We start from the raw sequence: 18,827 nt of genomic DNA, 5'->3' as shown, positions 1-18,827 counted from the left end.
TTAGCCCAGATGCTGGGTCTGAAGCCCCATACATCTCGAAAAAGTGTGTTTGCAGACTTTTTAATGCACATAGGCAGCATAACTGTTTAAGTGAATCGCAATCGCAGGAAACCATGTATTTTGTGCATGATTGCTTTTTCGGTAACACTTTAGAATACTGTATCTTACTTAATGCATAACTAATAAGGAATTACTGCAGAACTAATAGGTAATTCTTCATTAACACTTAAGTCACTACTATTAACTACTAAGGAAGATGTGTTAACTAATCAGTATGTAATAGCATTTTATAGTTGTGTTAAGTAACAATTAGCTAATCAATAACTATTGAATTCAGTCATGCCTCCTGATGAACTACTTTTAATTATCTACTAATTCAGCTTCAGGAGAAATAACTATTGAGTAACTACTAATGAACAGTAACTTAATTACAATTAATTGCAATAATATCATAACAATTAGCCATTACAATATTCAGGTTGTGGCCATTTCTTCTTCCTTACTTCTAATGTTATTATTACTATGGAAATGCAATATGCATTTCGTGGAATTACTACACTCCCAAAATGAGTCATTACAGTGAATTTCATAGTTTTGGCCTGTATGGTCAATTGCTTGGTGAGTGTGGTCTGTTACCAGAAATCAACAATGGAATGGAACCCCATTCCCACTATAAGTGTCTAGCCAACTTACCTCAGGTAGGTTTTTGATTTATATACAGTATAGTGTGTATCTCTTGTTTTCCTCAGCACATATCACATTACATTTGGGTAAATTATTCCTGTATGTAAGGCAATGACTGAGAGGAAGGGAACACACAGGGAACCCCTGAGTAATTAATAAAGAATGACCACATAATTATGAGGGAATTACTTACAACCTGGAACAGTATTCTAAAGTGAAAATACAGGGAACCCATGATTAATTAATAGAGAATTGCCACATAATTATGAGGGAATTACTTACAACCTGGAACAGTATTGTAATTAATCGACTGTTCATTAGTAGTTACTCAATAGTTATTTCTCCTGAAGCTGAATTAGTAGATAATTAAAAGCAGTTCATCAGGAGGCATGACTGAATTAAATAGTTATTGATTAGCTAATTGTTACTTAACACAACTTTAAAATGCTATTACATACTGATTAGTTAACACATCTTCCTTAGTAGTTAACAGTAGTGACTTAAGTGTTAATGAAGAATTACTTATTAGTTCTGCAGTAATTCCTTATTAGTTATGCATTAAGTAAGATACAGTATTCTAAAGTGTTACCGCTTTTTCTTCTCACACAGAAAACAAATATGTGCACTGACTGTCATGACAACAGTATTTACATTTTAAGTCTCAAGAATTTACTCCGAATGTTACCAAAAACATCAAGTGAGCGGCAGTTCTGTGGACAGAAATGCTTTGTTGATGATAGGGTTCAACAGAGAATGGCCAGACTGTTTCGAACTGACAAAGTCAACAGTAACTCAGATAACCATACTCTACAATTGTGGTGAGAAGAATATAATCTCAGAATGCTTTTCTTAGATGCAGATTGGCGCTGTTTTGGTGGCACGAGGGGGACCTACAAAATATTAGGCAGGAGGTTTCAAGGATGTGGCTGATCGGTGTATGAATGTTGCTGTCTTACAATGCTGTACCACAATGGAAAATTTGTATTGCACTCATTCGTTTTCTCATTGGGAATTTTTATAGATATGATAGAATGCAAGTTTCCATTATATTATTGTATTTAATCATTTATTTGGAAATGTTTACCATTATATAAAATGAAACATGTCAGATAATTGACAAACATTGACATCATTTAGTTTGCATGAATTCCAAGTGTATACACATATATATATATATATATATATATATATATATATATATATATATATATATATATACACAAAATAAAATAAAGAAATACTAATTAAGATATATGAAAGGTATATGAAATAAAGGAATACTAATTAAGGGAAATTTATAAAAATTTCTAAATAAATAAAAAAACTAGTTTTTGAAATAGTCCCCAAATACTTAATAGATAATCAAATGGGAGAAAAAACTGTAAGAACATAATGCATACTATATAGGGTTAAAAGTGTGTGGGGCACATTTCAGCACAGACACATTTATGAACTTGTCACAATATAAAGCTAGTTTTGCAAATAGGTTGTTATTGAAGGATTGAGCAGCTACAACTATATTGAACCCAATAGCAAACCCCCAAACACATAAGCAAGCTCCGCTACTCAATCCACATGCAAAGAGGTTAATCAATCATTACAGGTACTGTAGCAAAAACTATTCAGTCTGATTCATTCCAAGAGTCAAATGGTACAAATGTGTAAAATATTGCCCCTTTTATATTTGTGAACCAGTTATGAATTCATTTATCGTAACAGCTATTACAATGCAATACAAAATTAAAATATACACAATACAGAATCAAGATTGTGTGTATATACTGTATATATACATAGACATAAATGAAACATAAGTGGAAGGGTAACAGGTGCCAGAGATAGTGACAACTGACAGCCTGCCATATACAATTTACATTAGTGCAGAAAGCCAGCCAAGCAAACATCAAACCATCTAGAGGAGGTCTCACACCATCTGCTTCTCCCCCATGACATTTCAAGAGTGTGTGAGTGCACGCTATATACTGTGCGGTCCTCCTTAAGGGAGTGGTCTGCGTGATTAATGATTAGGCCACTCATTTGGATGTGGCTCTAAACTCTCTTGTGAGCTGTGTGGGTTGAAGTTGGCAGCTAATGCGAGTCCCCCTCTCCCTCAGCTTGTTAAGTACAGTGAGGATTAAATAGAAAAATTGCTTTCGTCTCAAATAATTATGTAAGCGAAGCAAAGAAGGGTAATGGGGATTCTCTTTCTCCCTCAATTTGTCTCTCTACTTCCTGTTAAAAGCATGTGTAAATTAAAGCCAGGTCCCTTGATGAATGGTAGTAATTTGAAGAAGAATGTGAAAACATGTGTAATGGTTGATAAGATGATATGCAAAGGAGCTCAGTGTACATGCTGACTGTCACAGCAAACACAAGAGGCTTTTGGACAAGTGTTTTCTGCCGATTACCTAGTTGCTATTACCAATATTCAAATGTAAGTCTAATCACTGTTTTGACAGACAGCAGAAGCTTTAAAGTTCAGAAGTTGTGAATGTTAACTGTAATGTTCAGAGGTGATTATTAACTGCAGAGTCAGATTTTGCAAATGTTACTTTCGAGAGTACTTTCTGTTCCATTTTAATCTTCCATGAAATGTACAGTGTGGTCCCAAAAGTATTGGACACATAAAAGGAATCGTTCACCCAAATATTCTCTCATTATTCGCTTACCCTGTATGACTGTCTTTCTTCAGCAGAACACAAAACAAGGTTTTTAGAAAAATGTTGAAGCTCTGTAGATCCTTATAATATAAGTAAACAGGTGCCACCAGTCTGCTGGCTATTTGACGGTCCAAAAAGTATATTTAGGCAGCATAAAAGTAATCCATATGACTCCAGTAAATCAATTCATATCTTCTGAAGCAAATCGATAGGTTGGTGGAAAAAACAAATCGATATACCTTTTCTCCCCAATTTGGAATGCCCAAATACCACTACTTAGTAGGTCCTCGTGGTGGCACGGTTACTCATCTCACTCTGGGTGGCGGAGGACAAGTCTCAGTATCCTCTGCTTCTGAGCCCTTCAATCTGCGCATCTTATCACGTGGCTCATTGTGCATGACATCGCGGAGACTTCCAGCATTTGGAGGCTCATGCTATACTCCGTGATCCATGCACATCTTACCATGCTCCCCATTGAGAGCAGGAACCACTAATTGTGACCACAAGAAGGTTAGCCCACATGACTCTACCCTGCCTAGCAACTAGGCCAATTTGGTTGCTTAGAAGACCTGGCTGGAGTCACTCAGCACACCCTGGATTTGAACTCACAACTCCAGGGGTGGTAGTCAGCGTCAATACTCGCTGAGCTACCCAGGCCCCACTTCGAATGTTTTTAACTGCTTCTGGCCAGTACTGGGATGCTGTTTGAAATTAACTAACACTCGCATGATGTTCGTTCCTCTATTGTATACAAGGTGTGTGCTTCTGACTTCTCATGAACATGCCATAGAGCTTATGTCACTGATGCGTCGACTGCTGGCAGGAACAGGTTTGTTAAGTTTTAATTATCCATTTGTATCTTACACCAACCTATCGATTTGCTTCAGAAGACATTAATTAATGGACTGGAGTCGTATGGAGAGAAAGTCAGCCACAACCATCTGGGCCCCCGGCCTGTGGACCACCTTGAATTTCAAGGGCCAGTTACCAACGGGTGATCCGCGCGTTAGTATCCTTCATGCGGTGGAGCCACTGCAGAGGGCCGTGATCGGAACAGAGAGTTAAGGCCCGTCCCAGCAGGTAGTAGCGGAGCGTCAGAACCACCCACTTAATCGCAAGACACTCCTTCTCGATGGTGCTATATTTTGTCTCCCTGAAGGAAAAGCACTGGCCGTTCCTCCCCTCCGACCACCTGCGAGAGCACTGTCCCCAGCCCCGTTGCTGGATGGCCTTCTTAAGGTGGTTATAGTCCAGGAGGCTGGCGGCGGGAAGTTGTTGTGCCGCCAGCTGCGCCTCCCCGGAAAGTAGGGGCAATAGGTGCGCCGCCCACTGATCGGGAGGCCACCTCCATACCTCCGCAGTTCTCTTGAATAGGGCGATAAAGGCCTCCGGATCATCGCTTCGCCCCATTTTTGCGAGGGCCAGCCCCCTCCCTGGCGATCAGGCTCCGCAGCGCTTGCCGGTCCTCGGCATGTGCCTGGAGCAAGGCTTGAAAGCGTTGTTCTTGCTCCCAGCGAACCTCCAAGAGGGCATGGTGTTGTGTCTGCTGGATGTTGGTGACGACGTTGATAACTTCGGCCAGCGGTGAAGACTCCAAACCCGGGTATTGGCACCACTGTGAACAAGTTCGTTGAGCAATGGAGGAGTCAGGAGACAGTGAAGCAGGTTTGAGATAAGTACTTTAATTTCTCTCTCGTACATACGACTGTCACCGCCGTAGAAATGTGAACATAAACAAAACAATAGCACACTCAGTCTGTGGAGCTTTCTGGATCCATTCTCTCTCTCCCTCTCGACACTTGGCGTCCCTTTAAATGTCTCTCTCCGTATCACTACAACAAGACACAGGTGTTAGATATAATTACAAACCAGGTGACAAGCCTTCCCGCTCTCTCTCTCTCCCACAGACCGACACAGGACCACGCCCCCATGCCACAATGCCTTTTGGACCATCAAATAGCCAGTAGCCTGATGGCACCCGTTTACTTACATTAAGGACAAACAGAGCTTCAACATTTTTCTAAAAATCGTAATATGTGTTCTACTGAAGAAAGACAGCCACACACATCTGGAATGGCATCAGGGTACGTATATAATGAGGTAATTTTCATTTTTGGGTGAAGTACATTTTCTGAAATGTCTGAATTTACAAATTTGTTGTCAATGTTGTCTCTCAAATTCAATAAAATCCTTATTTTGGGGGACTTTAAAATACACATTGACCAAAATACATCTATGACATCCAAGGAGTTTATGTCTTTACTGGAATGTTTTAATTTGACTCAGTTTGTTAATGGCTCTACTCACAACAAAGGTCACAATTTAGATCTGGTGTTTGTAAATTATTTGTTAATTTCCGAAAAAGGTAATCAACTGATCAGACAGATTTAGTCAATTCTATTGTTTCCTCTTTAAGTGATTTATTTTCTGCCCCCTTGAAGACAAAGTTTCACAGTTGAATTATATTCTTGCCTCTAACTTGGATTCCTTTGCTCCTTTAAAGTCATTTAATATGTTCTGTGCCCATTGGTATAATGGCAGCCTGTGCTTAAAGAAGGAATATTGTCGTAAATGGAGTGTAAGTTGTGTACTTCTGGCTTGAACATTTACTATCAAGCTTGGAAAAACCACTTAGGTGATTAAAGAGCAGCAATCGAATCAGCTAGATCTTCTTATTTGGCACAAATTATTGAAAAGCAATCCCAGACATCTCTTTTACGCTATAAACAGACAGCTCAAAGATAACGTCAGTTGTCTCACATCAGTTATGCAATAATTTTCTTTATTTTTTTGTTATAAAATTGACAATGCCCATTAACGTATTCTTACTCCATCTGTCTCTTCTACCTCACCACTCTGTTTGTCCAGTTTTTCTGTTCCCCCTGTTTCTAATTTCTTTCAACTTGACACTGATTCGCTTATTAAAGAGGTATCATGTATGAAAGCCACCACTTGCATACTTGATCCTGTCCCAACAAGATTATTTAAATCTGGTTTTGACTCCTTGTGTCTGGCTGTTCTCTGCATAATAAATGACTCCCTGTGCACTGGTGTTGTGCCAGCAGCATTAAAAATTGCTGCTGTAAATCCATTTCCAAAAAAGAAAAACACTGATTTGGACAATTTAAACATCTTCCATCCTATTTCTAATCTTCATTTTTTGTAGAAATATATTGCAAGATTAAGCCCTATGCTATCGTCTTCTCTGGCTGACAATCTTATCAACACCTATGTATTTTCATGCATTGACTATTGAAATTGCACTTCTTGTTGGGGTCTCTAAATCCACACTCAACAAATTGCAATATGTACAAAATTCGGCAGCTAGGATCCTGACTAGGACCAGAACAAGTGAACACATTACTCCTATTTTGGAATCCTTGCACTGGCTCCCTGTCATGTTGCGTGTTGATTTAAAAATACTTATGCTTGCATACTGTATAAAGCACTGCATGGTCTGGATCCTCATTATTTGTCTGATCTTTTAACAATATGGTATTTTGGCTGTCCCTTAAACTCGCTTACGTTCCATGGGTGACAGGCCTTTTTCTTCTCAAGCTCCTAAATTGTGGAATTCACTTCCAGTTGATATTCAAGAAGCACAGACTTAGGGCATTTTACAACCTTATCTAAAAACATACTTCTTCAGGTTATCTTTTACTTGATTATTTTAGTTTTGCTTCTATATTTTTATGTATTCTCATATGCATGTTTCATTGTGTTTATGATTTATTGTTAATTGTATTTTGATGTGTGTGTTTATATATTTAATTAATCTTAATGTTTTGTATTCTTATATGTTTGTTTTTACTGTGTAAAGCACCTTGAAAAGCTACTTTTAAAGGCACTATATAAAATCAAAATCAGTCCTAATACTTTTTTTGGTGCCAATTCATGCACATACTGTGTATTTAGATTGATAAACCTCAAACATCAAATGAGCATTTACCTGTGTACAAAGAGATATAAGCTGAGTCAATAACATCATACTTCAGCCCGGGCAGGAACGGTCTCCACTGCAAGAGAAGAGAGTGACAAAGAGATATAAAGAATGGAAAAGTCCACTTTGTTCGCTTCAGCCCTTACAGTGCCCTAGGATGGAACTAGTAATTCTTCTAAAGAGGCTCTGCAATTACAACATCACTTCTCCTTGGCCACTCGCACACAAGAGGTAATTTACCAGTCGCAGAACAAAAACTCTTATCACACTGCCAACCACTTACAAATCTTTGGACACACACATCCTCTCGTTTATTCACACACCAAACTCACACTACAAATTGGTTTTCAGCATTTGAGACAGTGTAGTTGAACAAAGATAGAGAGAGAGGATTGGAGGTGACGGGAGGGTAGATACAAAGAGAAAAAGAAACAAAGAAAGAAAGAAAATGTGAGAGAAATTAATTTGAATTTGGAGCAGGTTGATGTCGACAGTGCTAATAGTTTGACAGTTCCAGGGCCCAGAAAATGGTACATAACAGAGCAGCAGTGTCTGTCATACTCACTGCCTTTGCATACAAATTAGTCACAAGTGTACACAAGCGCACACACACACGCACACAAAAATGATGGCCATTCACAAGACTATTTGACTCAATTATGAATTTGCTGCTTTGACAGTGAAATCTGGACTCATTCCTGTTCTGATTGTCAGAACAAAACATTTAAAAATATATAGTATAGAGCCACTATTAGCACACTTATAAGGACCCACACAAAACACACACACACACACACACACACACACCTGAATCAGTGTGCTTCAGTGTTTAGTATTCACCCTGTTGTTCTGCACAGCTTGTGTTTCTCAAGGTCAGATCTGCCTTTCGGGAAACGATGGAGTGCAGTTACAGCACAATGTCAGATCTGAGGAGCCACAGATGCCTGTTTGCCCCCAGTGACACAAAACACATACACATACAAATAAACACATACAAATAAACAAATATAGCCGTGCAAAGAATCACACACTCTCACACGCTGATAAATATACTGTACACTTTAGCCAGTATTACCATTTACACAAGTTTAAATGTGCAAACATTGAAAGACACAGGCACACACAGACAAATGCAGGCAAACACTGTAAACATAAACAAATGCAAACAAACATACACACAACAGAGCTGCAGTGAAACCCCTCTGAGATCTAGACCTTGATGAAGACTTTACCCTTCATAACCCATCTGTGTTCTAACTGGAACCCAGGGTGCTTTTCTCACTCAAAAATATTTAAGTTAACAGAAAAAATTGTGCATCATGTGGTAACATCTAAATATACTGGTTTTAAGTGTTAATATTATTTAATATGACTGAGATCAACCTTATGAGGATTACACCAAAGAAAACTTTTAAGTGTTACTCCGCAGAGTATTGTGCAGGGGGCTGTGGTAGGTCAAGAAGCACAGGATCAGGTGGTCATTGTTTTTCTGGCCTAAACGACAAACTTTAACCTGGAGGTCAACTGTATAATCTCAATCTTAGGTGTGCCTCATCACATTCTAACACCAAGGCACCAAGGCAAGGATGGATTAAGACCAGAGAAGCCCATGGGCCAGTACAACGTGGAGGCCCCCCATGACGTAAACTTGGCAGATTTGGTTGGATTTTTCAAATAGAGAAAATCTTGTAGCACTGATTCAAAATCATGTGTTATTAATAGGGATGCACGCTGTATTGAAATATCAAAATCACTATTTGGTTGCACATGTTTAGAGGTCTTCAACCTGATCTGAGTCCGGCGGTAACCAACAAACCTACAGGTTTTGGGCCAGGTTTGGGTCAGTTTTTCAAGTAGGCTATAGGGTGAGTTACGGGCTGTTCACATGTGCGTCTGCGCAGTTTTTAAATGGTCTTTAATGTAAACACTCACTGGTTGGACGTCTTTAATCGTTGCGCAGTGCCACAAACATTTTTAGACAGTGCATTAAGTTTAAAATAACTTTAATATTTATAAACTCATCTCAAGACTCCTGTGTTCTGTTTCAGCATTTGTTGCACAGCATCAAGCTTTTCAGTGCTGGTGTCACAAGTCAACATTCTGATGAAGTTCAGATTGCAAAGAGGGATGTGACGGCATGATTACAGATTGTTTTTCACCTGTCAAAGTTTCAGCTCTGGTTAAACAGTGAGCCAATGTTTTTTTCCCCCTTTTGCTCTGGTGTGCAGACAATGATTACACAAGGTAAAAGCTGAATCATTTAAAAATCAAAGCATCCCGAAGAAATTCTATAATCTGTAGCGTTCGCTGTCTCATGGAAAGTGAACCTGCCCGGGCAGAATTATGCATTTTCTATTGATAAAGAATAGGCCTAATCTGTTGCAGGCAGTGATAGAGATTATTTTTTTAGACATTTTTTATTCCCAAGTACCGACAAATAACAAAATGACATTATGTGAATGCGGTAACCAAATATTATAAAATGTTACTGTGCAAATATTTAGGGTATTAAGGTATCTTTCACTTTATCATTAAACATTAAATGCATGCAGACATTTTTAAAGACCTCATGTCTAAACTTTTGCATGAATTCTCTCACTTGAATGAATTTAAACCATCAGCTTTGTTCACAGCCAGGGTAAACTGCACCTAATCTTTGTGTTTGAAAGGGTTTCATAGATCAGACAGTGTTCTCTATGTAATCCTTCAAATAAACGCACTGCTCCTGTGAGATGCAGATTCCCTGAGCACGCATTCCAGTGCCAGTGCTCGCGTTGTGACAAGAGGGCTGGGGAATGATCATTGGAGAGGAGGCTGACAAATGCTGTTAAATGTCATATTTAACACAAAGTTTCTAAACTCTCCCAACAACCACTAAACTAACTGGACATATGTGGAATAAGAATAAAATGTGATGTCTATGACATTCAAGAAAAACCTGAAGTTTATCTGGGTGGCACAACAATCCTTTTCTGTTATTATTTACTCCAGATTGCAGTGGGTTCATTTACAACTGATTTAAATTTGTAAAGTCATAAACTTTTATGACTGATTTTCTTATGTGGAACACAAAAGCAGATGTTTTAAAGAATATCTCTGTCTGTCTGTTCAATACAACAGATACAGTGTGGATATTGGCTCATTTAAAGCATAAAAAGCATCCTAAAATTATCATAACAGTAGTCCATGCAGCCCATGTGTCATTTTCGGAGTCTTCTGAAGCAATACGATATGATTTGGAGAACTTTTTCTGGAAATCTTCACATCTATTTAATGTTCATTAAAGCAAATTTTTCCCAAGTTGATTACATGTTCACTATATGAGGGTGGGTAAATTATGACAGCATTTAAATATTTTGGTGAATTATTCATTTAAACATACACCATTTCAGAAATCCTTTAACAGAGTCTGGGCAGCAGCTTGATAAAGCATTTACATAATGTATTTATGTGTTATTGATACTACCAAATGTTTCACTGGACATCTTCACTCACTTCCTAATAAACATTTTCTCCCAAAACACTAAACAGCACCAAAAACAACCACAGCACTTTCCTAAACACCTATTTGTCACAGTGCACTGAAGAATTTTCCTTTTCCATGAAAACATTGTGTGTAATGTCTAAAGTAATGTCTATTTTTTAGGCAATTTGATCTAATATTTAATCATTTTTGAGGCTAATGAATATCCTGGATACTATCATATTTATTTTTAAACAAAATATTTGTCATTTACAATTTTGTTCAAGTCAAGACATTAATAACATGAAACATTTCTATTACAATTTGAAAAAAAAAAAAAAGTACTTAAACTACTTCAAAGAGTTCTTGTCAAAAAACCTCCACATGCAGCAATGACAGCTCTGCAGATCCTTGGCATTCTAGCTGTCATTTTTCCAGATACTCAGGTGACATTTCACTCCATGCTTCCTGTAGCACTTGTCATAGATGTGGCTGTCTTGTCGGACACTTCTCACTAGATGGCACCTTACAATCTAGATGATCCCACAAATGCTCAATGGGGTTATCATCTGTTGTCAAATGTCTGTTTTTCTTTGCCAATTCTAACATTTTAATTTAGATTTTCTGTTTCAAAAGTGGCTTTTTCTTTGCAATTCTTCCCATAAGGCCTGCACCCCTGAGTCTTCTCTTTACTGTTGTACATGAAACTGGTGTTGAGTGGGTAGAATTCAATGAAGATGTCAGCTGAGGACATGTGAGGTGTCTATTTCTCAAACTAGAGCCTCTGATGTACTTATCCTCTTGTTTAGTTGTACATCTGGCCTTCCTCATCTCTTTCTGTCCTTGTTAGAGCCAGTTGTCCTTTGTCTTTGAAGACTGTAGTGTACAACTTTGTATGAAATCTTCAGTTTGTTTGGCAATTTCAAGCATTGTATAGCCTTCATTCCTCAAAACAGTTATTACAACTGATGTGTTTCTAGAGAAAGCTGTTTCTTATTTTTGCCATTTGTGACCTAATATTGATCTTAAGGCATGCCGGGTCTATTGCATACTATGGCAACTCAAAAACAAACACAAAAACAATGTTAAGCTTCATTTAACAACAAATAGCTTTCAGCTGCATTTAATATAATGGCAAGTGATTTTCTAATACCAAATTAGCAATTTAGCTTACTCAAGGATAAGGTGTTGGAGTGATAACTGCTGGAAATTGAGCCTGTTGAGATTTGATCAAAAATAACTTTTCAAATTGTGATGGTGCTGTTTTTTGCATCAGTAATATCTTGACTATACTGTGTGATCAGTTGAATGCCACTTTGGTGAATAAAAGAACCAATTACTTTCCAAAACAGCAAAATCTGTACATTATTCCAAACATTTGGCTGCCAGTGTATATATACAGTGCCGTGAAAAAGTATTTCCGGTCCTCGAATCTGATTGTACAAGAGACGTTCCATGAGCACTGATGGTCTGACAGCATCAGCACTCTGACGCTTCACTGTGTGTATCACTCCGCTTGTGTTCATGCTGTTCTAAACTAATGTGTAAGAGCAGTGCAGATCTGTTAGGAGTTTGAGTTACTGTCTTTATTTTTGAAATGACATATGTTAGCCAGTAGGTGGTGCAAACTATAATTTTTGTGTTTAATATGAGCCAGTTGATGACATAAATTGAATCTGTTAGTTATTGTTTACATAGAACAGCGCTCTGTGATCGCTCATATTACCACTACATTACTTAAGCTAGGACATTGTTTTAAAAGGCTTTAAATGAACAATTTCAGGATTAAGGCTTATCACAGCTGAGAGACACACCAGACTGATTGATTACAGAACTCGAGGTGCTTACCGAGTTTCCACATTGGATATACACTGTTTCAAATGGCAGAGGACATCGCTGTTTCTATAGTGAAGGACTCTTGCACGGCTACCATGAAATAGGGAGAAATACCCCCGCTTGGACGCTATTTTTCCACTGAGAAAGCTGACCTTCAGAACGCTTACAGCATCTCTGCTTGGGAGTGGCAACAGGTGATCGCACATGCTCTGTCTCTCTCTCTCTCTCTCTCTCACACACACACACACACACACACACACACACACACACACACACACACACACACACACACACACACACACACACACACTCACTGACACACACACACACACCCAACCTTGTTTATCAAATAACTTGTTAGAAAAAGCTGTGATACTATTTCTGATGTGAACTTTTTGAATTACTAATGAAGGCTTGGATGCATAATTTTTTTTGAACCACCAATAGCAGATTCTGATCTGTCACATAAGAAAGTTGTTCCATGCACAAATGCGTTTTTATGAACGTACTCAGTTTTTCTAATGTTTTTTTCAATGTACTTGTTCATTGAACTGTTGTATATAAGCAATATCACACTCGCAATAGTGCTATATGGCATGCTATATGGTGTTACATTGTTTTTCTAAATTGGAGGAATGGTTTTGTTATGAACATTGTTTGTAGAACACTTAAGGTGTAATAAAATGTCAAATGTGAATGAAATTAACAAGAAATTAATTATGCGTGCTTTTCTGAAGTATCATCTAATTTGTTATTAAAAAAGCATCTTGTTGTCTTAAAAATTATTTGTACAGGTGACAGATTGTGCCCTATTACTATTACCTTGGTATCTAGACTATATAAATATAACCCCCATGGGGGTCTTTTACACCAAGTGAGGGAGTTTTTACCCCAGGAGTGGGCTAAAAGGCCCACTCACTACCTTTCAAAAAAAATATTTTATTCAAAACAACTTCTTTTTGTTATTTATTTTCAATCAAATTATGTTGCTCTATCAATATTTAATAAAAATATATTTATTTATTGAATCTTGATAAACTTTGTGATGGGAAAAAAAGCTAATTTTCCTTAAAGTGTGACTTTAACCCTGTTGTACCCTAATACACAGCATGTGGGAATCTTTAAAGCATTAAATGGCATTAATTATCCTATGTTATTGCCTATGATGAAAAATTAAACATGAGTGATATTGTGTAATTTAACGGATAGTTCACCCCGAAATGAAAATTCTGTCATTATTTACTCACCCTCTTTTTGTTCTCAACCATATATCTTTTTTCCATTGATCACTATAGGAGATGTTAGGTAGAATGTTAGCATCAGTCATAATTCTCTTTCACTGCATGGAGAAAACAAAAATACAAAGGAATTCATACATCTTTGGAACAACATGAGGGTGAACTATCCCTGTAAGGGGAAGAATTGGTTTCTATAAAGCTTTATCTTTTTCTGTACAACTACAAATGTCTGTGAAGTTAAAAACAGACACAGTCAAAAGCAGTATTGAGAAATGCCATAAAGAGCATGGAAATCCCTAGACAAACAATGTGCAGCTTACATGATGTTGCACATATTGCATCAGCTACCGTCTTATTTCTCTTTTGTCTGACATTGAATAAACTGTTGACTGGAAGTTTTGTCCATAATAGCTCCAACTGGAAATCTCTTGTTAGGTATTTTCTGGTCAGACTACATCAAACAGGCTTTATTAGATCTCTTTGTCCCAACAAAGCCTGGTGATTCTGTTAAAATGCATATCAGGATCAAAATAACTCTGGTGTTGGGTGCTAATGCTCAGAGCTACCAGGGAAAGTTTAAGCACATGAGAGTATCGTATATGTTAGCACACCTTTTCTGATTTAACAAGTGTTATAGCTGAAATTGAGAAAAGACGGAATTTTAAAGCTGAAAAAGCAGAACTTGGCAGGCTAGCCCAATGCAGTTTGCTTAATAAATGAATTATTCTGTGTGCCATGGATAATTAGCTGTTTTTGCTTTTTTGGTGTCTGGTCTCTGATGACTAGCTGAGAACACCTTGAAATTCCATGAATGTATTCATTGGGCTCCTCTCCTGTCTTTGAACCTCCTCTTCACCAACACTCCTACTGCTGCGAAGTTGTGAACATTAAATAAGGAGTGAAGCACAGCTTCACTATCTTGGCCCTTCTCAGCCTGCAAGCCTTCAAAGTTGTTCAGTGTGGATTTAGAAAAATCTATATAAGAGACACAAAGATCACTGTAGTGGAAAGAAACCTTTTTTGAAGGACACCTTTGTGTTGTGTGCAGATTGTAGCTTTAAAAGTCTGTGGAAGATAAAAATGCCAAGACTTAAAGTGATAGTTCACCTGAATATTACAGTATTCATCATTCCAAACACGTACAACTATCTTATGTGGAACACAAAACAAGATGTTAGGCAGAATGACAAATCGCAGTTAATTTCATTGTTTGGAAAAAGAGATGCAATGAAAGTGAAAGGTCATGGAGACCAACATCTCCTTTCAGAAGAAAGAAATTCATACTCGTATGGGTTTGGAACATGAAGGAACATGAGTACACCATGAAATAATTTTCTAACTATCCCTTTAAGACTCACAGAAGGGCCAAATAACAATTCATCATACAAGTGACAAACTCTTAAGCAGAAGAAAGTTGAAAATCAACACAAATGACACCAAATCCTTTCTTTCCAATTAAAAGCTCCACTCTGTGCTCTCTCCAGCAACTGTCCAGTGCCTGGATGGGACACAAAGTTCAAGCTAATGACTTTAACTAATGCTCTGTGCCACAATGCATCTCAGCTGTCCAGTTTACTCTTCCTTTGAGAGGTCAGAGATTGGAGCAAGAAGTTAGTTTTACATTTTGATTAATAAACCTTCAAAGCGGTCTATCACAAAGCACCAATTCCAACACCAAAAATTATCCAGATGCAATGGCTTGAGTATATGAGCAGCAATTCAGTGGAGGATAATAAGAAAAGAGAAAGTTTTATTAACCTGAAACCTTTATCACTCTCCTTTTGTATTTTAAACAAAATTGTTATGCTAGAGCCCTTCTATCTTTTGTGAAACAAAAAAGGAGTATGTTAAACTCAGTTAATATTCCATTCAATGAAAATGAATGTTGACTGAGGCTGACATTAACCTTAAAGTGGCATGAACATCCAAACTATAAAATCTTATGAATGTGTGCGAAGAGGACCAGCCTGCTGCATCAACAACATGCTGCAGAAGGACACCTCTAGCCAAGGCTTTAGAGGAGGCGAACCCTCAGGTAGAGTGAGCCCTGATACCTACTGGCGAAGCTTGGCCACGCGGCTCATAGGCCAGGGCAATAGCGTCCCTCACCCAATGCGACATAGTCTGCTTGGTGGGGGCCATCCCCCTGTTGCGGCCCCCATGGCAAACGAATAGTTGCCTTGACTTACGCCACTGGCTAGTGCGGTGGACATAAGTCTGAAGGGCACGGACTGGACAAAGTCCGTGCAGTCTTTCCTGCTCCGGCATTGTAAACGGCGGAGAGCAGAAGGCTTTGAGAGTGACCGGATGTACAGTCGAGAAAGGAAACTTAGGCAAGTAGTCAGGATGAGGGTGCAAAATTGCTTTAGCCATTCCTGGGGCAAAATCTAAGCAGGCTGGGAAGACAGACAGAGCCTGTAGATCCCCACTTTTGTTTAGAGAAGTAATTGCCATAAGAAAAACAATCTTGAGAGTCAGAAATTTATCAGATGCTGACTCTAGAGGTTTGAAGGGGGTCTATTTCTAAGTCCCATGAAGGGATCCTGGTCCTAGCAGGAGGTCTCAGTTGCATGGCTCCATGGAAAAAGTGAGCGAACAGATGATGTCTCTCCAATGGCACCCCATCAATCAAGGCGTGGCAAGCCAATAGAGCAGCCACATAAACCCTGAGAGTGGCGGGGCATGTGCCTGCTGACAATTTGTCCTGCAAAAAGTCCAGAACTGAAGCAATCTGGCAGGTAATTGGATCTGCATTATGTGCACTGCACCATCTTTCAAAGACACCCCATTAATTGGAGTAACTTCTTCTAGTAGAGGGAGACCTAGCACTTAGAATGGTCTCAATAACTTCAAGTGAAAGCCCAGTGTCCCTCAGTTGGTACCCTTGGTGACTCAGAGAGAAGTAGAAGGGACATTGCGCTGTCTATTGAGAGGCGAAGAGGTCCACTTCTGCCCTGTAAAATCTCACCCAGATATGTTCCTCTCCCCCGTCGGTATTTTCTGTCTGTACAGCAAATCTGCTCCCACATTCAGGCATCCGGGGATATAAACTGCCCTGACTGACAGGAGCTTGCCCTGGGCCCAAAGGAGAATCTGACGTGCCAGAGTGTTCAGCTGGCGTAAATGTAGACCTCCTTGATGATTTATGTAAGAGACTGCTGCTGTGTTGTCCACCCGCACCAGGACATGGGAGCCTCTCAAATGCTGGAGGAAGTATTTCAGGCCCAGAAATACAGCCATCTACTCAAGGCAGTTGATGTGCCAATCGAGCCAATGACCCTCCTATTCCCCTTGAGCTGGATGACCACTTAAGACCGCTCCCCAGCCTGTCAGAGAGGTGTCTGTTGTTAGCAACTTGCGACTGCAAGACGCACCTAGAGTGGGACCCAAAGTAAGGAAGTCTGAACCACATAGAAAGGGTACGAAGCACGCAGCACGTAACCCTTATTAGCCTTAAGGGACTGGCCCTTGGATGAAATCCCCTGGATTTGAGCCACAACTGAAATGGTCTCATGTGCAGAAGGCCCAAAGGGATCACCAAGGACGCAGATGCCATGAGACCTAGTATTCGTTGATAATGACGAAGTGCAACCTTGGCCTAGCCTGACTTTGCTCAGAGTGTTCTGAATGGACACGATTCGAGCGGGAGACAATTGTGCCTGCATCGTGATCGAATTACATTCAATGCCCAGATAGGTAATTACCTGAGTGGGAGAGAGAACGCTCTTTTTGACGTTGAGTCTAAGACCCAGAGAAACCAGATGAGCTAAGACGATATCCCTGTGCTGGACTGCCAGTTCTTGAGACTGTGCTAGAATCAGCCAGTCGTCTATATAATTCAGAATGCGGATGCCCCTGAGTCGCAAAGGAGCCAGTGCTGCATCCATGCATTTCATGAATGTGCTGGGTGATAGGGCTAGGCCGAATGGAAGAACCGGAATTGGTGGAAGGCTTCGACCCCGAAAGCGAACCTCAGGAACTTTCTGTGTCATGGCCGAATTTCTATATGAAAGTATGCGTCCATGAGATTGATTGTGACCAACCAATTGTGATTTGGGACATGAGTATCTTGATAGTTAACATCTTGAACTTGAACACCCTGACTGAGCGATTCAAGCCACGAAGATCTAAGATTGGACACAACCCCCCCACCCTTCTTGGGAACCAGGAAGTATCTGCTGTAATAACCTGACTCTTTCTCTGGAAGGGGAACATGTTCTATGGCCCCTTTGACCATGAGGATTTTGCAGTTCTTTCTACAGTAGAAATGCTTGCTCCGGTTTCCCAGTAGTGGAAACCATGCAGTTGAAACACGGAGGACGGCGAACGAATTGAATTCTGTAGCCTTTTTCTACTGTTCTTAGGACCCACATAGAAATACCTGGCTGCCTCCGAGAGGGATAAAGGCCGACTGATGAAGATGATGTGGGAGAGAGAGCTCCTTTACGGGCATGTCCGTCGTGTGTGTGTGTGTGTGTGTGTGTGTGTGTGTGTGTGTGTGTGTGTGTGTGTGTGTTTTATCATTAAAATATTATTTATATTGCCAAGCTGGTTCTCGCCTCCTCCTTTCCATTGAACTGTGTTACACATATCTAAAGTTGTTCCCAAAGCACTAAATCTGCACAGCATCAAAGTGTAGCTTTTTGACAGGGGACAGAGACACACACACACACACACACATATATATATATATATATATATATATATATATATATATATATATATATATATATATATATATATATATATATATACAGTCCCACATATCATACCCATAACTTTGTGTTTGGAACAACATGTGGCTGAGTAAATTATGGCGGAAATTTATTTTGGCAAGAAGCAATTTAATTACAGTTACTACTGATGTAATTGTGTTAAATACTGTATAGACTATAGAACAATTCTACATAAAACAATAGTGAACTTAAAACTTAACGTCTAATGTTAAAATTTATGTTTTCTAATTTAATGCAGCCCCCTTAAATTCTTTGGCCAGTTCATGAATA

The 18,827-nt window shown here is 39.1% G+C and overlaps 1 protein-coding gene across 1 annotated transcript in view; it reads right to left on the bottom strand.

Annotated features, from left to right (window-relative positions):
- Positions 1-18,827, bottom strand: part of LOC127660301 (N-acetyl-beta-glucosaminyl-glycoprotein 4-beta-N-acetylgalactosaminyltransferase 1-like) — a 144,187-nt gene that overhangs the window by 13,056 nt on the left and 112,304 nt on the right. Inside the window, exon 10 of the mRNA XM_052150459.1 lies at positions 7,294-7,360. Within this exon, the coding sequence (XP_052006419.1) occupies positions 7,294-7,360 (67 nt within the window). The remainder of the gene's footprint in view (positions 1-7,293; positions 7,361-18,827) is intronic.

The sequence above is a fragment of the Xyrauchen texanus genome, chromosome 1 (assembly GCF_025860055.1).
Source record: "Xyrauchen texanus isolate HMW12.3.18 chromosome 1, RBS_HiC_50CHRs, whole genome shotgun sequence".
Taxonomy (NCBI): domain Eukaryota; kingdom Metazoa; phylum Chordata; class Actinopteri; order Cypriniformes; family Catostomidae; genus Xyrauchen; species Xyrauchen texanus.
The sequence above is the reverse complement of the archived record's forward strand: the minus strand, read 5'-3'. Positions and strand labels throughout refer to the sequence as shown.